The sequence below is a fragment of the Gavia stellata genome, chromosome 4 (genome assembly GCF_030936135.1).
Source record: "Gavia stellata isolate bGavSte3 chromosome 4, bGavSte3.hap2, whole genome shotgun sequence".
NCBI classification, from domain to species: Eukaryota; Metazoa; Chordata; class Aves; order Gaviiformes; family Gaviidae; genus Gavia; species Gavia stellata.
The window spans coordinates 29,499,717-29,517,216 of record NC_082597.1 but is presented as its reverse complement, the minus strand read 5'-3'; the positions used below and the strand labels follow the sequence as shown (position 1 = coordinate 29,517,216).

The window sequence follows — 17,500 nt, the reverse complement described above, 5'->3', positions numbered from 1 at the left end:
ATGTTTTGCTAATTTAAAATTCAAGCAGTTTTCAAAATGCCTTGTCCTTTATCTGTGGGAAAGAAGATATATATCAGGTATGATATACACATATGGATCCTCACATAAAATTCCATTAAGGGCAATATTATCTACATAAATATGTATTTTTACTAATGATCTTGCTTGCCAGTTGTTTTCATGCTTTTGTCCATCATCCTGAAAAACAGGTGAATTAAGTTCTCTACTTCAGCTTATACAGTTGAAAGTGACTGTTGAAAAACACGGTAAAAGCAAATTTGGAGAGGAAAGCTCTTAGAGTGTACCGCAAAGCAGGTGTGTCTCCAAATATAAGAGCAAGTACACAGCCAGGGAGATTCAGAGCAGACACTACAAAAGCTAGCAGAAACGTGCCTGGTGGAGGGGAATCTGTATTTCAGACTGAGGAATAGAGGAATCTCGCGGCAGTACGAGTCTTGCTGCGCATCTTACTAGCTAGAGTCTTGAGCATGGAGCATGAATAAATCAGTGCTGCTTAAAGAGTTAAGTTGATTTTCACTCTGTTTAGATCAGAATTTTTACTTGTGTGTTTGAAAATAAATAAGCCAGGGAAGATAGAGGGGATGTAAAGGTAAGAAGAGTAGAGTAGCGAGTATGCAACCCCTTCACCGTTTGCTATATAGTATATTAGTAAGCATGTAAGTATTAGGAGAATTCTTGCAGGGTTTAAAGGTTAAAGGTAATGGTTTAACTGGGAAGGTGTCCATCTTCCTTTCTGCCTTCTCATTTCTGTGTGACATGTGGTAGCTGAATAGCATCACTGAGGCAAAATTTTTACAAGAAGGCAAGTTCAGATCTCACGTAAACAGAGGAGATTCTTAGTGACTTCAGAGGGAATTGAACACTGACTCCAGTCAGTGAATTCTACTCTTTGCTTATGGATCCCAAAGTTGTAAAAACTTGGTTGTCCTGCCCTTAGGACTGGGTAGACTTAGAATAAAATATTATTGCATAGGGATGTGGTGTTTCCAATACTAAAAAAGTTCTTGGTGTCACAAAGTGTAACAACCAACATTAACTATCTGAAAGTTTGGTGTCTACTTACAGTGAGTCTACACTCAAAGGAGAGAGACAGACACATTCAGAGAGGGATTAATCCTGTGCTAAAATAGATGCCTAAACTAGATCAGGTAAACTTTCCTCAGGATTTCCTTATTCTGTGACTATAGAAGGAGCCCAGTGATAGCTGAGATAAATTCCTCCCCACAAGTGTTTGATTCTGGGTGGAAGTCTGGTTTGTCTTTTCCACTTGTATTTTAGAGTAAGACCTTCAGAATTTTTATTCTTAAAATTAATTTGTTGTTTGCAAAAGATTATCAGACTTTTTAGTAATGGCTGGTACTTTTACTTTCAGACTCTCAATTAGTCAATATTTTAAGACTGCAATTTATACTGTGATGAATTGTGTGAAAAGTGGTATTCTGTGTAATATTAGATGAAGTAATTTCTTCTAAAAGTAAAGATCAGCAGACTTGTATTTCTTTTTTTCCTCTAAGTGTTACCTTTATACAAAGTCTTTGGGGACAGATTCAAGTAATAGAAATATTAGAAAAGTTTGTCCTCTTAAGATTTGTTCATTATTTATTTTATTAATAATATTATTATTTTTGGTGATTTACAGAAGACTAGAATGTCCTACAAACATCTCACAAAGCCGTATTTATATGTCAGCTTGCTATTATATACAGAAAAAACATCTGACTTTTGCTAGACAAGCGAGTGGCTGCTTTTTCATGGGTGGAAAACTTGGCCTGCTGACAGCTGTTTGACTGTGTCCCGGTTAGCTCGAGCAGGGGTTTCACACAGTGTGTCTGCTGCAGTGGCTCGGCACATACCTCAGGCTCTTCCACGGGACTTTTCTCTCTTCCGTACACAACCACACATCTTGCTGTGTCTTTCCCACTCACACATATATTCCTGAGAGCACGTGTGTAGGTCGGTGTTTACACATATGTACACACTTCGTCTCAGTGTATAATGAGCAGGCAATAAAGCTGTGTCCAAAAGAGCATCTACGCAAAAATGCATTCTTAAATTTTAGTAGACAAACTAATAATCTTATGACAAGGCTTCCCAACTTTCAGTTTTCAGTTAGGAGTGACTGAGAACACGTTTCTCTCTGCAGAGACTGGGTGACTGAGGTGGCGGTCCTTGCTCCATGCTCCAATATGTCCGTGGCATTTTTTTTTTCCTGTATAAATCGGGCTTCCTTAAAAGACTAGCCAAGCAGGAAAGGTTTTCTTATACTGAAGTGATGTATTACGCAAATATTTTTCTAGGCTAAGTGTCTTTACTGTGTAAAACATTTACTGCTTTAAGATACTTACTTTGCTGTCTGTTTTAATCATATCTTTTAAAACAGTCTCAATACATTTTTCCATTCGTAACATTATGACACTTGATAAGATGATTGATTATGAAGTGTTGAGAGCCCTGCCATGTGATCATTTATTTTTAAATACACATTTGTACTAGCCAATGCTTAAATTTCTTGTAGGAATACATAAGAGATGCGAAACATAAAGCTTGAGTCTGATCGAATCTGATGCCTCTGGAAATAGAGTGCCACAGTACTGTGGTCTTAAAATAACAGATTCTGACTGAAACTGGAACTTTGCAGTGATAAATATTATGTAAAAAATTATGGTCCATCTTTGGTACAAAATAAAAAAGACATACAGCTGTGGTGCAGGCGAACTAAAATGTGTTTGACGATGATATCTTTTTTTCCCTGTGCAGGTGCCTGTGTCAGTGGCCATGATGACTCCCCAGGTGATCACCCCTCAGCAAATGCAGCAGATTCTCCAGCAGCAAGTGTTGTCTCCGCAGCAGCTTCAAGCACTTCTCCAGCAGCAGCAAGCAGTTATGTTGCAGCAGGTAATGTGGGTTACCTGCTTTGGACCGTTAGCACAGGGCATTCGCACAAGTGTCAGCCAGATTTTATGGGTCTTATTTTGTAATATTTCATCGCTCATTACACCAAAAAGAATGAAAAGAAATGTGAAACTTCTCAGTCTTTAAATTTCTTGTTTTAATTGCAGAAGTGTGAAATTACAATTTTGAAACATTAAATATTATATTAAAAACAGCAGCAGCAGCAGTGGCAGATGCATTACAAATACCGAACAAATTGATATTTAAATTTTCAAGTGCTTAGGCACATTTTAATTGTAGGCTTGCCAAAGGAAGTGCAAATAGAGTTGTAGATAATTGTTCCTTTAAAATTCATAACACTGTAGTGCTCCCTTTAGTCACATAAATGGTATGCGGTTATGAAATTTGAACTTAACAGCTTGTTTCATCATGGGAAGTTTTTTTTATTTTGTTTGGTTTTACATCCAAAAAAATTTGTCCCGTATAAGGCTAAAAAGGAGGAGGAGATTGATGTTTCCTTAGCGCAGAATCTGGCAGCTAAGTGAAGAACCGTGAACTTGTTATTCATATGATAAAGATAATGTCAGTGATCAGTACCTCAGTGTAATGCAGGGTGGATTTTTGGTTGGGTGCTTAATTGTCATACAGAAAATGATGTGTCTGTTTGTCATAGTCATAGCTCAATCACTGTATGTTTAAACACTTTAATATCCAGTACCGTGATCATTACAGGCAATTCACCTTCAGTTGTGAATCCCGTATCCTGCTAAACAGATTGACAGATTAATTACTTTTTTCCCCTAAGAAACAGAGAGTTTAGTTTGGCCTTAGTGACTTGTAGGTTTCTTGCAAGTGGATGAGTACAGCTTCTGATTTGTTATATAGGACATTTGAGGAACTTAGGTATCATTATTTGAGGAGTTAATTTGGCTCTTGCATTCCCTTTAGAATACAGATTTTCTATACCCTTCTGTTTAGGATATTTTGGAATCTGCATTGGAAAATTTCAGAACCGCCTTGGAAAAAAATGTATGTAGATCTGCCTCTTCAAATCACATTTTTTGTTATGAGGTGATTCTTAATGGCTACGCTACCATATGCCAATCTAGAAGAGTTTAGGAGATTTATAATACTTGAAACTTTTGCCTTTATTTATTAAAGTCAAAATGGTTTATTCAGCAACAACTACAAGAGTTTTACAAGAAACAGCAAGAGCAGTTACATCTTCAGCTTTTGCAGCAGCAGCAACAGCAGCAGCAACAGCAACAACAACAGCAGCAACAACAGCAACAACAGCAGCAGCAGCAACAGCAACAACAGCAGCAGCAGCAGCAGCAACAGCAGCAGCAGCAGCATCCAGGAAAGCAAGCAAAAGAGGTAGGAGCTAAGACCCTTGCTGGTGCATACTAGTCTGAGCTGTCAGAAGCTTGGAAAAGACAAGACTAGTTTAGATTTTTTCCTATAGCAAGGATGCAACTATCCAAGATTTCTTCTTATGTTTTTACTGGGCTTAATAGCAGTGCCAGTATAATTCTCCTGCTCCCCTTTCTGAGACATAGGATTTGAGCAGTCTAGTGCTGCTGTCGTCTAATGTTCGCTAATGAATCTGAGTGTGCAAGGAACAAGCTGTGTGCTGGACACCGTACTGATTATCTTGTATTCACAGGCAATCTGTGTTGGGGAAGGAGCCTTACTTTTCTCAGTGGCACAGCTCAGAGAGCATGCAAATTTAGTCCATGGCTGAAAAAGAGCGATTGAGCACAGATTTCAAAGTCACAGGCCCCTGATTAATGAACTGCTACTGTAGGTTTGGAGTGGCGAGTAGAAAGTTACAGTTTGATGTGCTCATAAATCAACCTGACAAGCGGGTTTCTCAGGCCTAGCTTGCACTTGTCAGCAAACTGCATCAAATATAAACATAATACAAACAAAACATGTTGAAGTAGTTAAATTGATCAGCAGGTATCCTAGACGTTGTCTTCAAGCTGCCCATTATGCAAACGTCAAGGAAGCAGTTGTGACCTCCTGAGGCTTTGTTTCTGTTTGGATTTGTGAATAGAATTTCAGACAGCCATCAACTACGGAATAGAAATTGCTCCCGTATTTCTCCGGAGGCTTTGGGCAATCCACATGACTTGCTCCATTATGCAGTCTGTTTTCCAGTGAGCGCATCAGAAGTTTCTCTTTTTCCCAAACTAGAAAGGAAAGGTCTTCCACAGCAGCTTGTCTTTCTCTGAAGTGTGACTGCCTTCTTATACCCTCCTGAGTCTTTGCAAATTCCAGTTTGTCTTAAAGTGCCTTGCAAAATTGGAACTTACACTTTTGCTCCATAATAGGGCACTTCGTTGCCTTGAATGCAATGCTCCTTTTAATATATTCCAACAAGAAAAGAGCGAGAGCTAACAGGCCAGTGAAATGAAGGCTACATCCCAGTTTACTAATAGATCACGGGAGACCACGTTCATGGGCCACTGCAGACCAAACTTGGTCAACTGGAAAAACAAGAGTGCCTTTGAGTCACAGGCTACTGTAAAGAGTTACACTTTTAGCATAGATAAATTTGTTATCATCTGCCATGAGCTGGGCTTTTTTTTTTTGTTTGAAACAGCTGTTACATACTTTCTCTTGACCCTGTTCTTTAGTGTGTCATGAAGTGTATCTTGGCATTTTCCCTAACACCTAATAGCTTGAATGAATATAAGAGAAAATTTCAAACACTTTCACTGCCTGAGTATTCCACAAATAGCATTATTATTTAATAACTGAGATTAAAGGTAAAAAAGTTGATTTTACATTTTTGGCTTTCCAGCCTTCACTGCACACTTTACTCTTTGCTGCATTTGCCTTTTTTATCCCCCCTTTTCCTTTGTAGCAGCAGCAGCAGCAACAGCAGTTGGCAGCCCAGCAGCTTGTCTTCCAGCAGCAGCTCCTCCAGATGCAACAACTTCAGCAGCAGCAGCATCTGCTGAACCTTCAGCGTCAGGGACTCATTTCCATCCCACCTGGCCAGTCTGCTCTTCCTGTCCAGTCTCTGCCACAAGGTATTTGAATAATATATGAATAGAGTAATTTCTAATTCACAGCTTTTTTATCTGTTCCATTTGCATCTGAACTTCAGCAGTTTCCCATTATGACACTTAAACATACTTTCTTATCAGAACTTTATTACTGATATTACCAAATTTTCTTGAGGCTGATAAATTTTGCAGCATACTTTCATGGAAGAATACAGCTCTTGAGTGTTTTTTCTTATATCTAAGATGCATATTTATTAGCCTTATGTGCTGAAAACAATTTCTAATAGCAGCCCAATTCAAACACCATTGCTTTTCTCTGAGGAATGACTGAAATCTGATTTAGTGGAAATGTTATCATTTCATTTAATAGAAAAGAACAGATATAAAATATATGAGACAGTGATATTAAAGCCATTCCAAAATTCACTTTTTTTTTTTTCTTCTAAGAAAATAAAGTGTTTGGCGTGGAAAGCACTTTGAATCTTCAATGTATGCTGTGAATTTAGGGAAAAACCTTAAGAGTCATTTTCTTTGCTATTCCTTTGGATTAAATATGTTAAATATAACAATGAGTTTTGAAGGTGATGATGCCAGTAGTAATGAGTACTGACAAATAACAGTAAAGACTTTTATAAAAAAAAAAATTCACTTTGTCACTTTGATCAAGATTTCTCAACGCTGAAAATGAGCTCAAACTCTACTACTCAACACAAATACATTCATGGTTGAAAGAAAATAGGGCACACACTTTTGAAAAGTAAATTAACTTGGAGATAAATGCTGCTTACATTTTAATATAAGGCCAAAGACTTCCCGTCTTAAGGACTCTATCTATAACTTGTGAGGTATGTGTTTCTGTTTGTGTTACCATAGAGAGGTGAGCTAAATGTCTGTCATAAGAATTACACAATACTCTGATCTCTGATGCTCCAGTCCTGCAACAAGCATTGTTTAGACTGTGTTCATGACAGGTAACATTACTTTTAATTGGTCTTTACACATGTACCTGGTTCCTCCACCAGGTAACTATTATGAAATCGAAGCTTCAGAAATTAGATGAGCAAAAGCAGAGTACACAGTATGTAGATGACAGACTAGACAAAAAAAAAAAAAAGACAGAAAAAAAGGCATGAGAAAGACTTACCTACTAAAAACCTCAGTCCCTGGAAATCAGACATTACAAATAAATGTGTACATTGTGTTGTGTGGAAAAGCTATGACACAAGGGTATCTAAAGTTATAAAAATGACAATCAAAAAAAAACAAGCAGAAAGAGTACTAAGTAAACTATCACACTAAATAGTATTATTTGAGAACAGCAGTGGGGATGCAAGCTGATTCATGAATTTGGACGTGTGAGACTGGTAATGCTGGTTTCCTTTTGTACAAAGTCACACTGGACTAGAATGGAAAAAAACAATTGAAACACAACCTCCCTCCGAACAGCTTTACCTTCTGCAGCCTCCTCTTGTGCCATCTGTTGCAAGAGGAATTCCTCAGGTTTTCTCTCACATTAAGCAATCCCCATAGATTTCCCTCAGCACTCCTACCCAATTGCATTGATATTCATTAGTTTAATGCAACACTCATTCATTCACTTCTAGTAGAAAAACATAGAAAAAATAATACCTTTTTAAACACATTTTTAGGAGAACTAGTAAACAGTTCTTTTTAAGAACTTCCTTTTACTCAAAGAATTAAGCGTGACTGAAGTCATGACAAAAAACATTGATAATAAAGTAAAAAAATACAAAATTCTACAGGTAGACTATATCTGGATTGTTCTTTTTAAAGTAAATTAATCTCGTTTGCTTCTACCTTGATATTTTTTAATTATAATGAATTTCAGTCAAGTATTTAATTATTCCATTTTTCTGTCCTACTTCTAGTAACTACTGTGTATGTAGGGTTCCTTTAAATACGCAAGTTAATTTGTAGGACCTCGGTTTTTCATAGCCTTGATGTGGATGTGCAAACTTAAAAAACATAAGACAGCTCCTCCTGGAAAACCTCTCTGCATCTCCAGAAAGGCCACTCACTCTGTGCCAGGTGAGGTGAAGTCAGAGTGATGAGGGTAAGAAGGAGAGTCTTTCTAGCAAGATGCTGAAACAAAGAGACAACCAAATGCAGAGTTGTGACTCGCTTGGAATTCTTTCTGTGAGTTTCTCTTACAGCACATTGTGTCTTTCATAGGAAGGTACAGCACCCAGTCCAGTTCAAAACAATGTAATGAAGATTAAGAGGCTTCAGATCTGTTGAGACTGTCTCGTAAATCTTAAATTTACACATCCAAATACATCCAAATATATCCAATATTTACGAATCCAAGTAGTACTTACTAGATTTAACATAGATGTCCCTGCATTGGGGTCTGCATAAAAGTAAGAGGATCAAACTTCCTTTGTTTTTCTCATAAAATTTAGCAAATTTTATGACAGACATTTTCTGTGGCAGTATTAAATTAAACCTTCAGAATTTATCTAAGGTAATACACACTGGATGTGGTAAAAGGCTTTTTTTCTCCTTCCACTGTGCTGCAAGATGGATAATATGGTTATACAGAAGGATTTACATATGTGTAACACAAATATTTTTATATGCATCCATTTAGATTGCTGAGTTACACGGATGGCTAGAGAAATGAGAGAAATACAGGGGATTTGTGTTTATGAGTTATTGGTCATAAAGAGTCCTGTAAACCACAAATTATTAGTGACAAAGAGAGCATGGGTTTCGCATTTGTTAGTGTGAAAAGACATAACTTCCAAGTACAGCTGTGAGGTTTGGCTATATAAACAGTATTTGCTCCAAGTATAGTTTCTGCCTTTAAAGGACAGGAATGTTTACCATGTTTTCTTGATGGTCAGATATAGTAAATAAGACACAAGAGGTGTTTTAGCATTTATTTTGTGACAAGATCTTCACTATGCCATATGCAAAGCCAGTGCCTCGCTGTGAGTTACTTCCATGTAATGCTGCACTGATGCTAGCTAAATGCAAAGGACTGTAAATGACAACAATTAAAAAAAAAACAAACCACAAACCTAAACCTCTAAGTTTTGATCAGGCCGTGTAGGAAAATGAAAAACAGATGCAGGGATGGGTTTTATAAGTCGTAGTTTTATTAAGTATTTATTCAAACGTAAAAATAGAGTAGATAATGGTGAAGAGAGTTATAAAACTAACCTCAAAATCCCAAAATTCTTGGTGTTAGTAAACTGCACAGCAAATCAGTATTTGCTTTTTCATTATAGTCCCTAATTTTTATCCCACTCTGGATCATCTTCCCAATCTTTTCTCCTTTAACCTAGTGGGGAGCGGGTATTTTTGAGGGCTGTCACAACTTATGAAACTTTAAAACTTACCCTACTTTTACATCCAGACTAAAATATCTGTCAGCCATTTTACAGGCCTCTTGTAAAATGGGAGTTGGACTTTTTCAGACACAGAAACTACAAAATTGCCATAATTTACAATTAATTACAAATCAGCCTATTAACTTTATACTTTTTAAGTGCCTGCCCTTAATCCTTTTATCCTAAAAGGCAGCCTTTCAGAGTGCTCTGAAGAAGTGATAAAATTAACCAGCTTGAGCCCAGAGAGAAATTTCTTTCTAATTTTAAAAAAATCTAGGTAAGCTAGGCAGCCTGGAGACACAGCTCTATCCATACCTTCTTGCAGAGGAAGGGGCTGCCCAGCAGTTGCCCAGAGGGGCAGGAGTCCCCTGCCCATGGGAAGGGCCGTTGCTCCAGCCGCTCCCAGTCCTCATTCCTTCACTGAGCTTCTGGGGTGGCTCTTACTCATCTCCCTCAGGCCCCAAAGTTTGATGATCTCTGATGAAAATTTTCTCGCTGCAAGACACAACGATATGTTTGCCCTCTGATTATTCAAACAGATGGGTTTATTCTTGGGTTTTATTTTTTTCAATACAAAATCAGTTTATTTTGTTCAACAGTGGGAGGAAGGGAAGACTTTGAAGTAAATAATGTACTGTGTATATCATGCCACCTAAATGAATACATTACTTTTCATTTTGATTTGTGATTACATTTGCGGGTAACTATTATTTACCATGCTAAAATGGGTTATTTGCAGTGTTGCTGGAACATACCTCATGAACACAGCAGTAATTACTTACCTTCATTAAACAATTACAACTAGTATTACCATCACTCCCATTACCCATCTCTCTAATGCAGTAAATTAAAGCCTGGCTTCTTTGCTTGCTTCCTTAAAACCCAGCTTTTTGCCGTACAAATATGATATAAACTCCAGATTTAAGACTTAGATTACAATCAGCTCTTTTTCACTTTGCCATTAACTAAGTTTGCCAATGGGTGTTGGTATCTATGGTAGCGAAACAGGACACAAAATCGTAGTCTAAAAATGAGCTCCTTTCATAATTTAAAAAAAAAATTGAATACCTTCCAACCAATTTGTTTCCATACTACCTCCAGAAGTTATTATTTCTGTAAGTCACTATGAGTCTTTTTTTAATAGCTTTGTGTACTTCATGGTGAGACAGCTATTGAGAAGTATTAAGGAACTTTCTGTGCTTTTTCATAATTTTTTTGTTGAATCTGAGTTCCTGTGTCTTCCAACTAAATCATTATCTAATAAACAGATTTGCTAAACAGTGAAAAACAATCTTTACATCTTTCTAATATATCTTGTTTACCAAACAAAACTATCCTCAATGGAAAGTTTGAATTAATAGATACATTTTAATCCTTTCCTGAAGGACAATAAATTTCAGCTCTTTTACAAAATAAAAAGAGCAAAATCTTAATTCAGACAACATCAGCATTTTGAATGTTTTGCATTCCAGCAGATCTAGATACTGTGAGCATGTTTTACCTAATTTCACTTGTTGAGACGAGATACAAAAGACAGAATTAGATTTTAAGATACCTCTGGCCCAAACCATGTCAGGATGAAAAACCTGGCTGTGAAATCAGATCTTTCACAAGAAGTTCTCTGGGCCTCTTACTCTTTTCTACATTTAATTTAGTGTTCTTCAGAAGGGAAATGTCAAACTTATGAAGACTGGTAGTAACAGAAGGTGTATATATTTCTGATGAACTCTTCATCTTTCAAAATCTGAATTTCCTACCTTAGCTGCATGTTCGGTGGCAAGATAAGAGAACACTCACAGCTCTTCTCTTGACTTTGTTTTGGGATTTTTTACTTCAGGCAGAAGCATATTGTAATGGAAGTTTCCATGACTTCGTGCAAAGTGCTCAACTTGAGCCAGACAACCCTGACACAGATGTATGAATACATTCTATGAGATATTGCTATTTGTGGCTGAGGATGAATCCGGGGAACTACAAGTTTCCAGACTACAAATGGAGTAGAGAGCAAAGTTAAGCTCTATCTGCAAAGATCTGGTGGCTAGACTCCAGAATATTACTGTGCATATAGCAGAGAAGTTTGAGAAGCTCTTCAAATTTTGTATGGCTGCCCATCACCCCAGGAGACTGGTGAGACAGAGGCTCCTTTCTCCTAGCCAAACTCTCCAATTTGTTTTCCACAGTAGGGCTGGACAAAAAAAATCGTGGAGGAATTTGATGGTCTACACTACATGTAATTTCATCTGTGTAGAGGGAGTTGTAAATGGGCCGGTTTTGTTGGCTTTCTAGTTGTCTGGTGCCCCTGAATGGTACCAAAGAGCTTAAGCGGTCACCAGTATCTAGCTCTGCTCTGTAGTGGTTTTGTTCTTCCAAATAGTAACTTTGGTTTTGCCTCTTAAGACATATTTTTAAACAGAACAATTTTTTTTAGTATTAAACAGGACTAATGAATATGTGGTTGTCATTAATTAAAATCAGATGCATTCTGCTCAAATGTTAAGCCTGTTATGATCTCATTGATTTCATTTTTGTCTTCTGATTTTTCTCCCTCCAGTCTTCTTCCCTACTCCCTGCTCTTGTTAAGTGTTTAAAGAGAATATCAATGTTTGTATCCTTAGTGTATTATGTTTTTCTATTTTCCATTACATGTTTGACTAAGAGGAATTATAAAACCTGAGTTAACTGTGGATGCATTGAGTTATGTTTCCATGCCAAGAAATTGATTAAGCAGACAACAAAAATCTTGTATGGAAGTATATTTAGCGTTGTTTTTTGTTTTCTTTTCAAGGAGTAGTTGCAAGTTCTTTGTAGCTTTCACTCTTTGATCCTTGAGCAATGTTTTCAGCAGGAGTATAATATTATTAAAATTGGTGATTTCTAATTTCCTGTTTATAACATAAGAGAAGACAGTTAGATTACCTGCATTCTGACAGAAGAAAAATGAATTTATGTTTTACTACGCATTGATTGTGCTGAAAAACAGCATCAGCTTTATTGTTGGCATTAATCCATTAATAACACTGAGCTCATTATATGAAACTCTTTATTTTGTTATATTAGTGGGGCTCTCTTTCATTTTATAGCTGGCTTAAGTCCTGCTGAGATTCAGCAGTTATGGAAAGAAGTGACTGGAGTTCACAGTATGGAAGACAATGGCATTAAACATGGAGGGCTAGACCTCACTACTAACAATTCCTCCTCTACTACCTCCTCCACCACTTCCAAAGCATCACCACCAATAACTCATCATTCCATAGTGAATGGACAGTCTTCAGTTCTAAATGCAAGGCGAGACAGGTAATTCTGACGAGATTTCAACTGTGCTTATCATTTGACGTAAAGCTGTTGTTTAACATCATAAGTCACATTCTTTCCAATCACAAAACAACGCTTAATACAGGTTACTTAAGAGATCGTGGAGACCTGATTTTTCAGAAATGTTTATCGATAGGGCATCATTTTCAATAATGATCTCTAATTTTGCAGACGCAACAACAATTACCTGCCTGTGGTTTTATAACACGTGAACTTATGGTAGTTTTGGCAAAAATTAGAAATCCCAGAATAGAGTGTGCTGGTTTAGAGGTGGAAATGCAGAATTGTGGGCACTTTTGTAGGCGCGTATTTTCATTCGTATTTGACTTAAGACAGTCTTAACTCAATCTGGCAGTCAGGCCCTTACTGTTGAATCACACTGCTGGTTTCATAGAAAATGTACATATATCTTAGTTGTCAAGGCTGTAATTCAGTGCAAAGATTCCATGTAAAACGTGCTTTAAAAATTAGTACATTAAAGCAGTTCTCATATTGTTTGTCTCTTGTGAAGAAAACCACTGAATTTTCCTTCTTATATGCATGACAGTAACGCAGTTGACACATTTCATACAAATTTTCAGTAGCGTTAGTGTAAAACAGTGGAATTCAACCATATGGATAAAGTTAAAATCATTTTTCAGACAAATTGACAGATATTCTTTACTGTTCCTTATTTTCAAGTAATGGATTAAATGCATGCAAGAGTACATAGTATCTGTAGCACCTATTAATATAAGTAGATGATCTCAATGTAAGACGAAATTTAATTTGTGTCTGCATAACCTAAATTGTAAATAATTGTATTTTCAAATAAACATTCCATTTAATTATTTTAGTATTTATAATAGAAGACTGTAATTTAAGTGTCTCTGGTCCTCATGTGACTGTAAGAACATTTTTCTATCATTATTTTGTATTATTTAAAAACTGGTACTTCTTTGAATACATTTATAGTAGTACTTTTAGTTAGTATTACTTTTGTGATTATATCTCAGAGAATGGTTTTTTGCTTCCAGAAGTCTAGCTGACACGCACCTCCATGGGGCAATCTCCTCAATTTCTTTGATAACTGTACATGGATGAAACTATTGTGGAGGTTCCAAAAAGAGACGCGGAACACAGCTGGGGTTTTTTATGAAGCCAAGTAGCTAATGGAAGCAATGCTTGTGAACATAAAAATATTTATTAATGGAAGCAACTTTATTTTTATACACATTTAAGCAGAAAATCCAAATATTTTGTAGTAACATTCACAATATTCATCAATTCTGACTGTCCATGTTCAATATTTCTTCTCAGAATTGATCACTTCTGAGTATATTTTTTATTTATAGGTAAATGTTACATCAAGGTCATATGGCAGAATTAGCATATGGTATTATACAGTCATCTTATTTTTTCATCCTTTATTAACAGTCATCTTTGGCTCTATTTCTTCTCTAATTGGAACATCATCTAGCCTTGGCAGTTGAACTGTTCAATAGAACGATTAAATTTTTCTGACTGCTCTGAGCTAAATTGACCTGTTTTGACCTGTTTGTCACTGATCGTAACCTGACAGGCGCTAGCAGCCTCCAACGATTATGGCTTTTGAGATGAATCTGATGCCTTATTCTTTTGCTACAGCTCGTCACATGAGGAGACTGGGGCCTCCCATACTCTCTATGGTCATGGAGTTTGCAAATGGCCTGGCTGTGAAAGCGTTTGTGAAGATTTTGGACAATTTTTAAAGTAGGTGGCTTTTCATTTGTTGGTACAGGGTTGTTTAAGGTGATGGAAAGAGAAAGATGGCAAACAAAGTTTTACTGTAAATCATGTCAGAGATTTTTTTGTGTATTCCAAGCAACTAGATAATCAAGGCTATCTGCAGAGGGTCAAATTGTTATCCTTTCTTTCATGTCGAACACTTTTGCAGGCCTTTCAATAGCACAGTCTTTAATCCTCTTATTATACTTTACTGAAATGGAGCCTCAGAAAATTGGAAGAGATGCTTTAGATTGTGTATTGGATAGCAGAGGTATGAAAAAGCATGTTTTAAATTCTGGCAGTTTATGTATAGTGGGAATGAATGTGTATGGTATAAATAAAAAAGCACGAAGGATTAAGCTTGACCATTTAACTCTCACTTGCTAATTTATTTTTGCTTTTACTCATGTATATGCACAAGATACACAGAAAAAACCACTGTGAACAGGTGGGTTTGTACCTTTCAGGACTGAACAGTGATGTGAAAAGTTTTCACTTTTATTATTTGGTTTTGACAGCTATTGTCCAAATCAGAGCATTTAGAAAATGAGTGAACCAGCTTTTGCTTTTCATCTTCAGCTTCAAACTACAATGGGTTTCTGCATTTTTTTCCCCTTTTTTTTTTTTTTAAGTAGTTAGCATTATTTCTGTGTTAATTTGAATTTTCAACAAGAGTACTGATTTTCTACCTATGTACATTATGGACTGGTCTTTGTCAGAAGAGCCGTACTCATTTTGGCATGCAATAGATCTTAATGGAAAGCTACAGATAGGCTTATATAGATGAGTAACTTCAGGGGCTGAGACTCTTATGTTGTCATGGTGCAGCTAACAGGGTGAATGAACTGTTTCATGCTTCATCAACAATTAAGTTAATTAGCTCATTTGAAATTGCACTGCTTTGTTGCCAGGATGTTGGCAGAAACATCAAAAACATCAAATGGTAGACTACAGGGTATATAACAGAAGCACCTTAACGGCAGACCATAAGTACTCAGTATCGCAATAAGTTTTATAATAGAATTATAGCAATACTTTTCATAAAGTATTTGCAATGCTTTCTCCATCTTTCATGCTGTTTTTCAGTTTTAAATGAAGTAACTTATACTAACTCGCAAATCTTAGGTAGGTATCACTCGTGATAAATTTTTGTTTATAAGTGCATTAAGTGGAATGTCAAAATAGTGGCTTATTGGAAAAAACTGTATAGGATTTAAAAGAACCCGATTTACATAAGTTTGTATTAAAAGGAAAATGAAATCTTCCAAATTCAACGTAGTGTTCTAAGTATTATTAATACTAAGAATTTAAATTCATTTAACTCCAGCATTCTCCTTTTCAAGAAAAACTACATTTTTCAAATACATCCATCCTTCTAGGCTATAGTGATGCTAATTCTGTGGGCAGACTTTGCACATCCATTATGTCAGGTCTCTTGTTATAATCCACGATCACTAAAACCATTTTGATTAAGGCGGTGTAGTGCTAGGTTTACAGATGCTCTTGCTTTCCTGAACCAAATAACCCTGGAAAATGTGAAAGCGGCATATAACATCTTGATAATTCTGGTGCAGAGTCGATCAGGTTTTACAGCAATGTCATGGCTTTTGTCCTATGCACCAGCAAAAAAATGTTTGAGAATATTTTATTATTTCTTCTTTTAATTCAATTCTGTCTTCTATGCCCTTAAAACAAATAAGAAGTCATGGTGCTGAATAGGTGAGGTTGTTATGAAATAATGGAAATATTCTTTCATTTTACACTAGCGTTAAGATGGAAATCAATACATAACCTTACATTAGATTCTTTAGTACCTTTTCGTGTTCACACTAATGCAAAATCCCCATTACAATTAAAAAACATTTTCTTTCAATTAAATATCAACTTTTAGTCCAAAGATTGACCATTTTTCCAACCCATTAACTTTATAGGGGATGACAGGACTAATGGCTGTAGTTTTCAAGGCTTTGCTCTTAGTTGAATCTTTGTTATAATGTTTTAGGTTCTCTGACTTGAAACAATATGATACCTGTGTTAAAAGAGTTAATGCAAGTATATTGTACCAAAATGAAATATTAATAACGTACACTACCCCCGTCTAGTAGTGTGTATTTCTATAATATGCTTATGACAACTTTGAAGAGTGCCTGGTTTATGAAGTGAACTCTAACTTCTTGTGCTCAGAAAATGGTTTACCTAGCAGCTTGGTTTAAAAAAAAATACTGTGCAGAGCATCTGAGAAGGAGGATTAGGACAGAAAACACTGGTTTTGCTTCACATCCCTAATAATGGAAAGGATTCAGGGTGAAGTGTTGAATAACTTGCAATAAATTACTTAAAGCCACAAAAGCTATTTTCACCTTCATTTTTGTTTATCCAGTATGAATAGTTTTTATTTTTAAGATAATTTGAGGACACTCCAATTATCTAGAATTCTTTTGAGATATTCTGTATAGCTGAAGAAGTTACATTTTGTGTGCTGTGGACCAGATTTGTATTTGGAAACATATGCATTGGTCTCAAGAAAGAATAGCTGATCTTCTCCATAATGTATTTCTGCACATACAGAAAAACCTAATCCTGTATCTTTCCTTGGATATTTTCAACTCTAGACACAAACCCACAGTTTGTATTTTATAGAGCAATTTTCTATCCTGACAAAATGGTGTTAGATTACAGTTGCTCATGCATGCAAGATCAGTTTTGACTGTTCGGTAAAAACAACAGCTTTTGGTTTAAGAAAAGCTTCAAAATGTAAAGACAGATCAGAAAAAGTCATGACATAACTCTAAAGAAGATGACAAGATTTAAACAAAATGCCAGGCACTGAAACAATTAGAAGAGTGCCAAAAATGCTTATGAAAATGTTGAATTTTACTGTGAAATAGGCGTTGACAGAAGCTAACCATTTTGTTGGTCTCTAAATAAGGAACCCAGCAGATCACTAAAGGCATTTAATAGTAGTTCTTCATGATGTTTTTTTTAAATGTCAGAGTGCAATAACATATGACAAAACTTCAGTGTATTTTGTCTGCAAAATTAATTATCATTCCATTGGTCCTAAGTCAGTTTGAGTAGGACGGATTTGACTTCTAGAGCTTAAACCCAAAGGTTTACAATAAAACATTCCAGCCAGCAGACAAGTGTTCTTTAACC

At 36.2% G+C, this 17,500-nt stretch overlaps 1 protein-coding gene across 5 annotated transcripts in view; it reads left to right on the top strand.

The window, feature by feature from the left end:
• FOXP2 (forkhead box P2) overlaps positions 1-17,500 on the top strand; it is a 444,251-nt gene that overhangs the window by 377,291 nt on the left and 49,460 nt on the right. Inside the window, exons 6-12 of one of the 5 annotated variants that reach the window (XM_059816366.1) lie at positions 2,779-2,916; positions 3,892-3,942; positions 4,093-4,290; positions 4,533-4,541; positions 5,786-5,954; positions 12,367-12,580; positions 14,225-14,329. In XM_059816366.1, the coding sequence (XP_059672349.1) occupies positions 2,779-2,916; positions 3,892-3,942; positions 4,093-4,290; positions 4,533-4,541; positions 5,786-5,954; positions 12,367-12,580; positions 14,225-14,329 (884 nt within the window). Of the gene's footprint in view, positions 1-2,778; positions 2,917-3,891; positions 3,943-4,092; positions 4,297-4,532; positions 4,542-5,785; positions 5,955-12,366; positions 12,581-14,224; positions 14,330-17,500 lie in introns of all 5 variants that reach the window. The other 4 variants (XM_059816368.1, XM_059816369.1, XM_059816367.1 and 1 more) reach the window with 4 other exon arrangements.